The following is a 13,972-nucleotide window of genomic DNA, read 5'->3' as shown; positions in this document are numbered from 1 at the left end:
GGAATTCCTCAGAATCTGGGCCAAACCCGACCGTTTCATCTGTATTACCATGGGTTCTCCAGCTAACACACCAGTCCATTTAACATGATGCCATACCTCCTTTAAGTACATATAAGGAACTCAAACTTATTACAAGATATTATTACATCAGCCTCAAATGTTACTCGCTGGTCCTTCTTCAGACATCACAAAACAGCCTTATGTCATGTTAGCCACGCCCTTTTTTCTTCAGCTATCTCCCAACAGTTGTCTTATAATAAATCATTCACTATTCATAGTTAGGGGAAAATACGAGTTCTTACACAGAGGAAAAAACAACAGGTTTTTGCTACATTTTGAATGTGAGGGAGTAGTCAAATGTGACCCCTAGGCAGCGTGCTTGTGATACTGGGTGTATGACAGTGCTTCCAGTAGTGTAGAAGGGGGCAGTAGGGCCAGGCTTGGGAGGAAGTATGAGGAGCTCAGTTTTTGACATGTTAAGTTTGGGCCAACGGAGGATCATCCAGGATGATATAGCGGAGAGACTTTGGTCAGTACAGCAGGTGTAAGGTCAGCGGTTGAAAAGTTCATTTGTGTGTCATCAGCATAGAGGTGACATTAGAATCCAAGAGATGTGATAAGGTCACCTAAAGACCCCTGGGATACACCAACAGAGAGATCGATAGAGGAGGAAGAGGTGTTGGCCAACGAGACACTGAAAATCTGATGGGAGAGGTAAGAGGAAATCCAGGATACTTTGTTACGGATACCAAAAGCATGGAGAATGTGAAGGAAAAGAGGGTGGTCCACTGTATCAAAGGCTGCAGAGAGGTGAGAAAATGGAGCTAGCGAGAGAATACAAGGCGTTCAAGGAGTTTAGAGGCAAAAGGCAGGAGGGAGACAGGACAATAGTTTGACAGGTAGGGTCAGGCTTACTGTTTTTGAGTAATGATATAACTGTTGTGTGTTTGAAGGAAGAAGGAAAGGAACCAGAGGAGAGGGAGGATTTGAAAATTTGTGAGTATAGGGATTAGACTAGGAGCAAAAGGTTTTAGGAGATGGGAGGGAATGGGGTCAAGAGGTTAAGTGGTAGAGGGAGAAGAGGAGATCAGCAGTGACACATCCTCCTCTGTGACTCTGGAAAGAGAGTTGAGGAGAGTTAGTAAGTGGTGTAGAATGTGACAATACAAAGGGGATGTCTTGACGTATGGAATCCACCTTTGTCTTGAAATAGTCAAAGTCTTGAGGTGAAATGGAAGAAGGAAAACAGTTAACAGACTGTGCTGTCTCACTTCCACGTCACGTGTACACTCGGAGTTTGCCCGCATCATCCAGTGAAGGAGGGAACATCAGCCAAAGCCCAGCCCCCGACTGATGGCGCGAGTACGCAACGCGTTGACGTCAAAGGACACGTGACGCGGAAGTGAGACAGCACCGGTTATTGTGGGAAGGCAACACTGACTGAGAGAGACTTCCCGCCAGGAGAACGAGAACACTGCGGCTGTTCCGGTGGGCGCTCCAACACAGATCATCTCACACATTGATGGGCCTTATATCTACTTACGTCTGCAAGTGTCTTTAACCGTTTTTTTCAAGAATTGAAGTGAGGTAGACTTGATTAGTGAAGAAAAGTATGTTTGTTTAGCCTGGGAGAGGGCAGAGTTGAAACAGGGTAGGATACATTTTTAGTGAAGGAAGTTTGCGGGAGTGTGTTCAGAGGAACGAGTGCAAGGAATGCAGCATGTGTGTGTGGCAATTTAGCCAGGGTCTGGAGACAGGGTGAGAACGACACAGAGAAAGAGGGGATGTAGATCAAGAGAGGAGGATAGAGCAGAGTTATAGTTCCTGACCAGGTCTGGAGCAGAAGTGGAATCAAAAGCTGGTAGGTTAATAGAGCACAGGTGTCTGCAGAAATGAGGGTTAGGTGAAGAAGGGGAGAAGTGAGAGAGAAAATTAGATGAGGTGATGGTCAGAGAGAAATGGGGGAAATAGAGAAATCAGAGAGAAAAGCTTTTAGAGAAAAACAGGTCTGGGTAGTAACCATCCTTGTGGGTGCTGGCAGCAGTCCATTGGTGAAAGCTAAAAGAAGAGAGAGAAAGCGGAAAGCCCAAGGGAGAGAGGGGTCATCAATATGGCAGTTGATGTCCCCAAGAAGAATTCTGAGGAGAGAAAGGAGAGCCAGGACTCAAAGTGTGACAGAAAGATAGAAGGGGGATGAGTGGGTAGGTGGGTGATAGATGACCAACATATGTACAGGGAGAGGAGAAAAAAATCTGATCTGAACAGTGTGAGCCTCAAACGAGGGAAAAGTAAGAGAGGGAGGAATAGGAAGGGCTCGGTAATGGCAGATTGAGAAGAAGAGGAGCCTCACGCCCCCATTCCTGCCATCAAGGCACGGCGTGTGGGAGAAAGAAAGACCACCATAAGAGAGGGCAGCTTCCAGTGCTGAGTGAGCTAAGTCTCAGTTATAGCAAAGAGGTGTAGAGAGTGTGAGAAAATGAGAAAAAGAATTGTGCACAGTGAGGAACTTGTTAGAAAGGGAGAGTGTATGCCAAAGGGCACAGGAGAAAGGTAGAGAGGCGGGAGGTTTACAGGGGATGGGTATGAGGTTAGAGGGGTTGACACCAGGAAGAGTAGAAGTTTTATGAGGAAGGCGAGGACGAGAGCACATTGAAATAAGGCAGGGACCAGGATTAGAAGAGAGATTCCCAGAAGCAAGGGGGAGAAGCATGGCGAGAAAGAGGATGTGTGAAGAAGATTTATAAGGGTGTATTTTAGTGCAGGGGGAATAGCTGTGTAGAGTCAGAGGGTGCAGATAGGAAAGGAGTTCATGTGAACTGAGAAGTGAAGAAGGAAGTAGTGATGGAGATATATGAATTGAGTTAGAGACATAATGAGGCTGGTAGAAAGAAACTTGTACTGCACCGACACACTTTATTCGAGCAAATACCCGGTATGTACCTGGCAGATACCTGGAATGCGCCGCTCCTCACCTCTGACAAGCCCCGTTGCGTTTGCCTTCCCAGCCTGGGTTCATGCCTGGCTGATGGGCGGCTGATCTGTTAAATGATAATGATTAGGATTTAATAGGCTGCAATGCTTCGCGTGTCTACCAGATGGCATAAATTCATGAATTGTAATGCAGTATATATATATATATACTGTGCAGTATTGCAGCCAGCGGGAATAAAATGCTTCAATCCCTGCCGGAAAATAACTCAATGCACTCGGGCAGAAAACAGTCACAAACCTCAATACACCCGGGTATACCCGAATTCGTGGGACTAGCCGAGCTCGAATAAAGTGTGTCGCCAGTGTAGTTTGAAAAGAAGTGAGGTCAGAGCAAATATAAATACTTGGAGGCGGCATGGCACTGGTAGTACTTATAGTTTAGTGTTGAGAGGTGAGGACAGGGCAGTGAATATTAGGTTAGGATGAAGATAACTGGTCTACATGTTCACACCTTGCAAGTATTAAAATACACACAAATACTGACAAGGAATTTGTTACAGTTTAATGGTCTGACAGAAATGATGGATTATTATGGTTCTTTTGGGAAATACCTGTATGAGTCAGAATATTACAATATTGCGAATACAAAGCCATGACAATTAAGGTAGCTTTACTTTAGCACCAAAAGAAGACACTTCCACGCAATGTTGACAGCACAGATACAACTTGCGCATTATATACTATGTAAACATGATAATACATCCACTGATTGATACACTGAATCCCACGGCTTTCTAGAATATCAACCTCGCAATTTTCCATTATTCGTATAAAAACGCGCATAGAGCTCCCAATACAGACAAATCCAAAGGAACAACACGTTCAGACATCCATTAATACACAAATGTATTTATACATAGACAATAACACAAAGATTTACATGCACGTACAAACACATTTCCTTGGTGTGCCATACCTAACTTCTATCCCTGTTCCTAGGGGGCCACAGTCCCTGCATTGGGCTCAAGCTGGCTGGCATAGCAAGGTCTTGCTAAGAGGCTCCTGCATGCTCGAGTTGTGTTCACTTGGGCGCCACAACTGTGCGACAGGGCTGCTGTCCTTGATTCTATGCACTTAACGGTTTAAATCAGACAAAAACCATCTGTCCACCAACAAATAAGGGAAAGGAATTGGAGGGCCCAGGCTCACACTGGGGTGACCCCGGCTTCTGCCAACTGGTTGTACATACAGATTCCTTCGAACGTTGTTTTCTATCACCATAGGAAGAAAAAGACAGCAGGGATAATCAAGTAATCCAAAAAGCTTGTGCGGCCAAAGTTTTTTGAAGTGTATAAAATGATAACATGCCCTAGTATCAAAACAAAAAACACATCTGGTACCCTCAATGAGAACAAAGTAGCTGCTCTGCTCTGTTAAGCTACTGTAGCAGAATTGAGATGCTTAGAACGGCAATAGAAATAGCCAGGGTAGAAAATGCAGTATTAACTTGTAAATCTGTATTGAACATTGCAACAAATGTGAAGGCGATGGTGAGAATCAAGAGATAATCTGTGAAGATAAGAAACACAGCGGTGGGATATACCTGGAAACATTCTGTAATAGAATGATAACATCTCCGTAGAGAAGTATTCAATAACTGGAAGTTGAGACAACTATTATACTGCGCATACAATTGCAGGTCACTCAGCGGGGGGGGGGCTTCTTAGTTATATGCAAATGATACCCAATAGGAATGGCTTATGTAAATTTAAAGCATGGTACTGTATTTTAAACCCTGTGGAATGTTGTCCAAGGGGCTTCGCAATATCTTTCAGGCAGAAAAGGAGTTAATGGTCAGCACAACAAATACAAAAAAAACAACATTAATGAGCTTCTTTCAAGTAGTTTTTTTTTTTTCCATTTTGAAATTACCTGGTGTTTTTTCTGTTTTGGAAAATGATAGCAGTATAAAATGGCCTCCTTGTGACTTGCTAAAAACATTCTTTTCATTACTTAGGTTTAAGACTAAATTGTTCAAATGTAATTTATATTCTTCCTTTTTTAACTTGAAATGAATAACGCATAGATGAGTTGATAGTATTATACTATAGTACTGTATACTACAATTACGATAGTCTGATCACCTGATTTGAAATGCCTGAATGGTGCCAGCTGTGGGATTCCTCAGCCAATTAACAGCAATGATCTATTCTGCATTTTCTGCTCAAACATTATGGGCCTGTATTTACTACGCAGTCCTATGGCAGAAAGCATCTTTCAGCGCTGGAAGACGCCTAACAATTTATTCAAGTGAATAGTCTATAGGGTATCTTCTAGATCCAGAAAGTTAGACTTTTGCTGCTGCGACCCCCTGCCTTGCTTGACCTGGCTCTCGCGCTACGTAAAATTAGCAGCGCTATACAAGAACATGCTATTATTATACCCTGGAATTCCAGTTGTTGCCTAGCCTAGTGGGGATTTAATATAGATATTCTACCAACATGGACAGTTTAAGCAAGTTTCATGGATTTATCCAAATCCAACTCCATCTCTAAATACCAATCAATTTCTATGCCAAAATATATTTATTTTGGGTTAATTTCTTATATTTCACTACAATAAGGAATAATGGGATAATACAGTATATATTGTATTGTCCTATGAATTTCCATGTCATTATAGATTCTATATACTGTTCTTAAGGCATCAATCGATGATAGGAACATCAACATATCTGTTGTATGGCAAAACATTTTTTGGTGTCAATGAAGTGATTGAACTTAGTCTGTATGTAATTGGATCGATTATTCGATTGCTGTGGTTTAAAATTGGGTTTGTGTATCCAGTAACAAATACATATAAAATATTATGAAAGGTGGAAATTGAAGAAAGAAATACGTATTAGATTCTTTTTATGTATTCAATCATTATGACATCAATCATTCTCTATACCATTATACGTGTCCTGGGTCTTTTCCTTATAATTCTAGTATGAAAAGGATTATTGGGGCGAATAGAAAATATTTACGATAGCATGTAAATTCATACAATTATACCATAAATGTAATGCATTGTGTTCTGTGGGTATCTATTTTGGACAGAGTGAACTGAACATCCGTTCATCATATAGTCCATTATTTAATCAATGATACATCTCTTGGCATTTAAAAATATATCTTTATTATATTGTAGCCAAACAAATTCTTATAATGTACAATACAATTGTTCTAATTTGGGCTAATTAGCAATCAATGACTTGTATAGACCTTAAGTTATCCATTATTAGTTAGAAAGTCATTCATCAATATTGGAAGAAAAAAAAAATCTTCATTGCATTATTTGCCTGGGTTGCACAGTTATTTATGCTTATTTTATTGCATTTGTGTATGTTTGTAAGTTGCGTTCAATTGTATGTGTATTTTGTATTCATTTTGTGCGTTGTTAGTCATTGGTTGAATGTTAGTTTGGTTCTGAACGTGAAGGGTTAAATTGACCAATTGGATCTCAATAGAAAAGGAGGGGGCTATTGTGTATGTGTGTGTGTGTGTGTGTGTATATATATATATATATATATATATATATATACACACACACACAACAGCCCCAAGATCCCTAGGCCAAGCCCCTGACGAAGCGTATGTGATGCGATGCGCGTGGAAGTATTGAGGTAATTACGTTGCAAACGACAAACGCTGTGACGGCAGACGTCGGACGTTTCCCCGCTCCCACGAGGATGCTGCGAATAGCCTCAAGGCGTTAGCCAGGATATTTTTTATTCCGTGGTTAGTACATCCCACTTCCAACCATCGCTTGGGTACAGCAGCATTACCATCAGGTCCTAGGTGTGGGGATATTCTCTCGAACACGATGTTTTGCCATCTTTCATTGTTTAATCAATACGTTTTTAACTTATTTATTACACAGTATTTTTACTTTTGATTGATTCCGTCTTTCTACATGCTCCTTTTTTTCCCCCCGTATGTCTGTTGTCTCTAGTATACTCCCTTGAGCAGCAAGATTGACTATATTGTGGATATTACTAGGATATAATCGGAAGAATCTGCGACCAGTGCATGCCCATCTCTTTCTTCATTATAGTAAAGAGCCCTTTCCTTTGTTGCTGGTGCAATTTCCTTTCCTCCAACCTTAAGGGATGACTGTCATGATAGAGGGGGTTTGGCCCGGCATTAAAGGGGTTACACCCCATTTGGCCACCCCCTACTCTCACTTGGGAAGTGACGGACAATGTACTGGACAATGCCGGAGGACAATTTTGCCAGGCCAACCTCTCAGGACTTATTGAATGCTCCAAGGTTGCCAATGGCGTCCCAGTGCCAGGGGAGGCAGCTGGGGCACCAGGCACCCATTGAGCAGGGGAGGTGTCATGATAGAGGGGGTTACACCCCATTTGGCCACCCCCTACTCTCACTTGGGAAGCAAGGGGTTAACTGGACTGAGGTCTAGTAATGTGTTTTTTACCTTGCTTCAGTATCCAAATGTTTATTCCCCTGTATAACTGTATTGTGTTATCCTGGTGTTTGCACTCACACATACACTAGGGTTGATGCGGGAGGGAAGGGGTTAATGTTAATTTAGTGATTATAGGCCTTTGTTCCCTTTTACCGCCTTTTCAGGCTCCATTTTGCAGCCGTCCATAGGTCGCCATTGAGCCTCCATGCGTTCTAATGGCAGAAGTAGCGGTTTTGGACCTGTTTTCCAGCGACGACCAGCAGGTGGCGTCCGAGAGGAGGAGCGGTGATTTCCCATTGTAAGTCAATCGGCTCATTGACTTCAATGGAGATTCCTCAACGCCGGCCTCGAGGAACAGGTTGGCAGCCATCCAGACCGCACAAGCGGTTACAATGTCTTTGAAAAGAGTTTAATCACTTCGGTCAAGTTCAAAGACAATTGGCATGGGAATCTTAGGTTCTAGGGCCCCTGGGAATAAAGTTATTTTTGCCCCTAGCTCCTAGGAACCCCCACACACGATCCACGCCGGGTCCAGGAATGAGAGACCCCCGTAAGGGGTCGAGCAGAGAAGAAGGGTCGCGCCATTGACTTCAATGGCGGAGCGGAGGTCCCATTGAATCTAATGGCGGCGTGCGCCATGCATTGTCAATGACGACGCCGGCCATTGATTGCAATGGGGAAAAGCCGCGTGGCGTAAAAACGACTAAGTGTAAAATGATGAAAAATGTAAGTCCATATCTACGGTTCTGGAATGACCAGAGGGATGGGATTTGGGTGGCATGTAGCCCAGGTTCCGGCTTTAATGCATGACCCTTCCCAGCCCCCTCCGACCAACCAGACAAAGTATGGACGAATGTAAAGTTTGTTGGATTTTCCCATAGACTTCAATGGCGGCGGGTTCTCCATTGAAAGCCTATGGCGGGAAACCCCATTGACGTAAACGGCGGAGCCCGCCATTCAACGCTATGGCGGCGGACCCCGTTGATTTCATGGGGAAAGAGTGAAAAGCAGAGATACGGCGGTGCCGAGAAGGGGGCCGCCAAATCCGCGTATGGGCCGGTCCAGGGTCGCGTATGTGCAGAATGGAGGGGTTTCCCGATGTCACAGTCTCCATGGGTAATGAATTCCACATTTTAACTGCCCTTACTGTACAGTAAATAACCCTTTCCTTTGTTTCTGGTGAAATCTCCTTTCCTCCAACCTTAAGGGATTGACCCTATGTCGTTTGTACTGCCCTTTGGATGAATAGTTATTTTTAAAGCTTCTTGAATCCCCGAATATATTGAAATATCATTATCATATCCCCTCTTAGATGCCTCTTTTCTAATGTAATTTATCTAGCCTCTCTCCATAAATCAGATTTTCCATCCCCTTTATTAATTTGGTGGCTCTTATTATGGAACCAGAGCGTGCAGGTGTATTTTTTATGGATTGGTGTCCAAAACTGTACATATTCATGGTGTGGTCTTATGAATGCTTTATACAGTAGCATAACTGTGCTTACTTCCCCTCTATCCGTTTCCGTTTTATACAAGGTAAGATGTGATTTGCCTTTGCAGCTACTGCATGACATTGGGCACTATTACTAAGCCTGCTCTCTACAAGCACTCCTAAATCATTCTCAATCAAGGGTTCGCCTAATTTTGCCCTATTTCATTTGTAAGTCGCCTGTTTATTCTTGTTTTTCCAAATATATAACCTTACATTTATCTGTATTAAATCTTATCTGGTATTTACCTGTCCAAATTTCCCATCTATCCAAATCCGTCTGGAGAGAAATTACGTTTTGCTCTGATTTTACTACCTTACACAATTTAGTGTCATCAGCAAAGATGGAGACTTTGCATTAAGTTTAGTTTTAAAGAAGACATTTTTTTGTTAATGTTGATTGCATTGCTAAGAATTATGATCTTTTAAACTTATTTCATGATTTAAAATAAAACAAAATGTAGACACCCTGCACTTTTCATCTTTTTGCTGCCAGAGGTGTAATATAATGATTTACACAACAGTGTTAATCAAGACAGAAAAGGGGACACTGGTTACTGTACCAAAAGTCAATAGTGTATGAGTTTTAGTTAAAATCAAACTTTAATTCAACAAAGTTAAAAAAAAACAAAAAACAAAAAAATCTATGAAAATAGTGAAAAACAATCTTTGGAATCCAGTTCTTAACAGATAGTTTGTGGGGTTTGAAAAATGGAATAAAAAAAAGGCACATCCTCAAAGAATGGTAATACAATCAATGTTGCTATAAGTAGCAGTAGAAATGCCCACATTGAGTAGGTGCAAGTATTGAACCTAGCACCTTTACCACTCCATTTATATAATATTTATACTTTCCCAAAGCAAGAGATGTCTTCTAGTTTTTAGCAACACCGTGTCAGCAGCAATAATATAAAAAGTTGATGAGAATCCACAAGTAATAATCGAAGTGTTTATATTGTGGAAAAATTGCCAGCAACACATATTGTTCCCCCCTGCTGGTATACACAAGACAGCAGTAATAATAATAATAACTTTATTTTATATAGCGCCTTTCTCCCATTGAGACTCAAAGCACGTCACGATTACAATATAGCGCACGGTACGCAGCACATAGGAATTTTTATAAACACAGTCCCTGCCCCGTGGAGCTTACAATCTATGATTTTGTTGCCTGAGGTACAGGGAGATTAAGTGACTTGCCCAAGGTCACAAGGAGCCGACACCATGTTCCCCTGCTTCACACTCAGTGTCACTGTGATGTCTCTGCCTTTACTCACTGAGCCGCTCCTTCTTTACCTTATTTACCAGGGGATATGCAATGACCACTGTGTTTTTGTTGTTGAAATAAAAAATAAGATGCTTTACCTTCCACATCAAGGCACCTGGGTGGTTTATCCGACCAGATAAGGTTATACATGCACTCCAGGTGCTCTGCACCCTCCAGCTTGTACCCAGGAAAGCACTGATAATACACTACTCTCCCGACAGGAAACGAAGAATCATATTCCGATATGTTAATATAACTGTGAGGAAGAACCAGTGGCCTCAGGCAGCCTGCAAAGCAAGACATTGAATATTTACATGCCAACATAGTAAATGATGGTGGAACAAAATACATATGGCCATTAGGTTCAATGTTTATTGAATTCAAATTGGGCGAGATTGTCGTTCAATCTTATGGTACTGAATCTGTTAGTATATTCTAAAGTTTAATGCTAATTAGTGTGTGCAATTAAGCATACTATTGTTTGTGTATGACTGCAGGGTTTTGTCGTAAAATGTTCTACTGATCCCAAAAAAATAAAAATACATAATTCGTGCTCTCAAAATAATGACTGCCAACCCTGTATGCTCACTTTTAATTGATTAACATGGTCTGCCTTGTCGTGGCTCACAGGCTTACAATGCTTTGGCCAAAGGGTTAAACTAAATTACCCTTCTTCAAGAGAATATCTAAGTATTTTACTGAGTATTTTTGTCATATAGGATGTAGCATTGGGCTTCTCTGTCGCTTGTTGTATACATATGCCACGCTCAATAGCTCTCCTTTTTGACACGTATACATATATATTTTGTGGGGGCTCAGGGGTTCCCAAAAAGAGCTTGCTGGGGTGTGTTGTTTGAAGCTTTTCAGGTAACAAAAGTGAACAATCACCAATAGATTAACCACAACAGTGAGGTGAGAGAGGTATTTTGTTGTTATAGTATTACTGCAAAAGGGGAAGGAACCTTAAAAAAAAAAAAAAAAAAATAGTAGAATAGAGAGTATTCACAGGTAGAGTTAGGATCTGCATAATGCTCATGCCATGACGTGGCTGCATATACTGGTCATGCCGTGACGTGGCTGCATATACTGGTCATGCCGTGACGTGGCTGCAGGCTTATAATGCTTTGGCCAAAGGGTTTAACTAAATGACCCTTACTTATGAGAATACAAACATTTACGTATTTAACTATGTATTAGTTACGAAATGACATTGGTGGAGGCTCCTTTTATTTCATAATCCACCCACAAAATGAAATTATTCTGGCAGCATTGCATTTCCCCACTGAGTGCCCTATGGACATAGCTACTACCACTATGGGGTCTGACACCCCAGGTGCTCCATGAAGTAGTCGCTACGCTCTTCCGACCCTGCTCATTTTTCTAGGGGAAATTGCATTCTGCTCTGGAGTGCACAGAGCGATGTCAGTAAGTGAAAGGGAAGGGGAAGACTACTCCCCTTCCATCATCAGTGACGGAGCGGTCACGTGTGCTAGTGGGGCCGTGCACTCAAAGGGTTAAGGCAGGGGTGCTCAACTCTGGTTCTGAAGCGCCCCATCCCACCCCCCCAGCCCCCAACATGTCAGGTTTTCAGGATATCCCAGCTTCAGCACAGGTGGCTCAGTCTTTGACTGAGCCTCTGATTGAGCCACCTGTACTGAAACAGGGACTGATTGAGCCACCTGTGCTGAAGCAGGGATATCCTGAAAACCTTACCTGTTTGGGGGACTTGAGCACCCCTGGTTTAAGGGACACATTGTTTTTTGTTTTTTTGTTTATACAGATTGCTTATGAATCATAGGATTTAATATCTTCCAAGGTTGCACAAGACCAGTCCCCTAATTGAATGTTCTAGAGATATTACTAATAAAATACGATGGGACTTTGTACTAAACCTTGACACATGGGCAGATTATCCCACGTTCCATCATCTTGACATAATGAAGCCATGTTGTCCAAATCGGGGTAACGAGTCTGGAATCCTTCGCGGCAGCTCACTATTAACTTGTCTCCACTCCTATACGTCTTGTTGAGAACATCAGCATCTTCAATGAAGGGAGCAAGGCAATCTGTGACTTCACCAAAAACAAAGGTACAAAGTATTAGTGAAAGGAATCACTGGCACTGGCGTAGTGTGTGTCACACAGGCGGAAACTTCTAACGAACGCTTATCCAGAACGTGGTAGCTTGTAAGCAGGTGGTAGACACCTCTTTCCTATCTCCTGTGGCGCTCAGTTCCATCTTCAACTGCCTCAAACTATAAAACATGCTGCGTTATAAAACAATACTGACTTATGAACATTTCTGATCACATAAAGCAGCCAAAGAGAGATATCATCAAAAGGGAATTTACCTTATTTGATCCAGGGGTCATCCGTCCCCCCTAGTTGAACCAGGGTGCTCTAAACTCTGAAGACCCTCATTGGTTGCTAAAAATGTGATTTATGCTGGTCTTTTTAAAAGATCATCTCTCACTGGCTGAACCCGGAGAATAAATGGTTCTCCCTGAAAAGTATTATGTTGCAGCAGATTTAACATCTAATTTCTCGGGAACCAGCAGAGGCTAGCCTAGAGCTCGGGGTAAAATTAGGTTAAATATATCTATATACACACTGTGCAGTGTGTTGCTGTGAGGGTGTAATTAATTCATTTGTGACTACTACTTTTTTTTTATTTAGCGACAGTTTAACTTTCGTATTTTTTTTTTTTATTAGATTCTTATGAAGCCTCTCTTTCTTTCTGCTTCCTAGGAATAAATATTGTGTAAATCCTTCTAAAATATGGTCCAAGTAGCTTTTCCCCTCCAATGTTTAACAAATGCAGAATGGTTTTTGTCAGACAAAGCTGCTAGCGCTTTTCTAAATCTCATTAACAGCTGTCATCTTGCAGGGGGTAGAATGCATGAAATGGTGATGTGCAGATGTAGCCAAAATTATTTCAGCCACCGGCACAGCAAAGTTGCATATATTACTCGTTTAATGACGTTACCATTTGTTTCAATTGAGCCACGTCAAATTTGGACATTTCAAGGCAAGGTACAACTTAGTTTAGAAAAGTCCTTCTGTACTTGTAGATGTTTAAAATGGACATAAACATTGGGTGGGAGGTGTACATCTGAAGGTAAAGGAGCTCAAAAAATGTTTTTGATTAGTTAGGCCAGGGGTGCGCAATATTCTTGCCATGCGCCCCCATGTCTGCATTCCCTCCCTCCCCACCCTGCTCGTGTCCCCCACTTACAATGTCTCCGCGTCAAATGACGCTGCAGGTTCACGTGACGAAGTTGCAGAGGCCTCACGTGATCCCCCGGCATTTCGCTTAAATGCCTTGGGGAAGAGTGTGGGGCCTCTGCAACCACCGTGCCTCCCAGTTTGTGAACCTCTGAGTTAGGTTATTAGTCCCAATGCCCTTCCTAGAGAAGCTACAACTGACGAGACTGCTTGGTTATCACAATATAATTAAGGGCTGTGTGGATGTGTACTACACAGTCTAATTGCATACCGGTTCATGGTCTGTGAGTTTGCCACTACAGTATAGATTTTCTTGAAGGAAATTATTATTTATGGCACAATAAGTACAATTAGAGTGGTATTGGTCATAAACTCTATAGACACTGTACAGATTCTTTAAAAGCACTGCCTGCAAAGTTAATCACTAATTTGTCTTTAATATGGAAATTAAAAAAACTTTGAGGATCAGGCTCTGAAAATGAGTGAGTCCTGAGAACCCATCCGAAATAAGGGGAAGAGCATAAAGCAATCAGGATGGTTCATCTGGGACAGGTTTACATGAGCCAGCACTATATTGGTGACAGGGTTGGAG

The 13,972-nt window shown here is 42.0% G+C and overlaps 1 protein-coding gene across 3 annotated transcripts in view; it reads right to left on the bottom strand.

Moving 5' to 3' along the window:
- SUSD4 (sushi domain containing 4) overlaps positions 1-13,972 on the bottom strand; it is a 163,997-nt gene that overhangs the window by 52,947 nt on the left and 97,078 nt on the right. The window contains exons 4-5 of one of the 3 annotated variants that reach the window (XM_075595532.1): positions 12,049-12,228; positions 10,255-10,443 (exon numbers count right to left, since the gene is read on the bottom strand). In XM_075595532.1, the coding sequence (XP_075451647.1) occupies positions 10,255-10,443; positions 12,049-12,228 (369 nt within the window). The remainder of the gene's footprint in view (positions 1-10,254; positions 10,444-12,048; positions 12,229-13,972) is intronic. The other 2 variants (XM_075595533.1, XM_075595534.1) reach the window with 2 other exon arrangements.

Source organism: Ascaphus truei, chromosome 4 (assembly GCF_040206685.1).
Source record: "Ascaphus truei isolate aAscTru1 chromosome 4, aAscTru1.hap1, whole genome shotgun sequence".
In the NCBI taxonomy this organism is placed as follows: domain Eukaryota; kingdom Metazoa; phylum Chordata; class Amphibia; order Anura; family Ascaphidae; genus Ascaphus; species Ascaphus truei.
The sequence above is the reverse complement of the archived record's forward strand: the minus strand, read 5'-3'. Positions and strand labels throughout refer to the sequence as shown.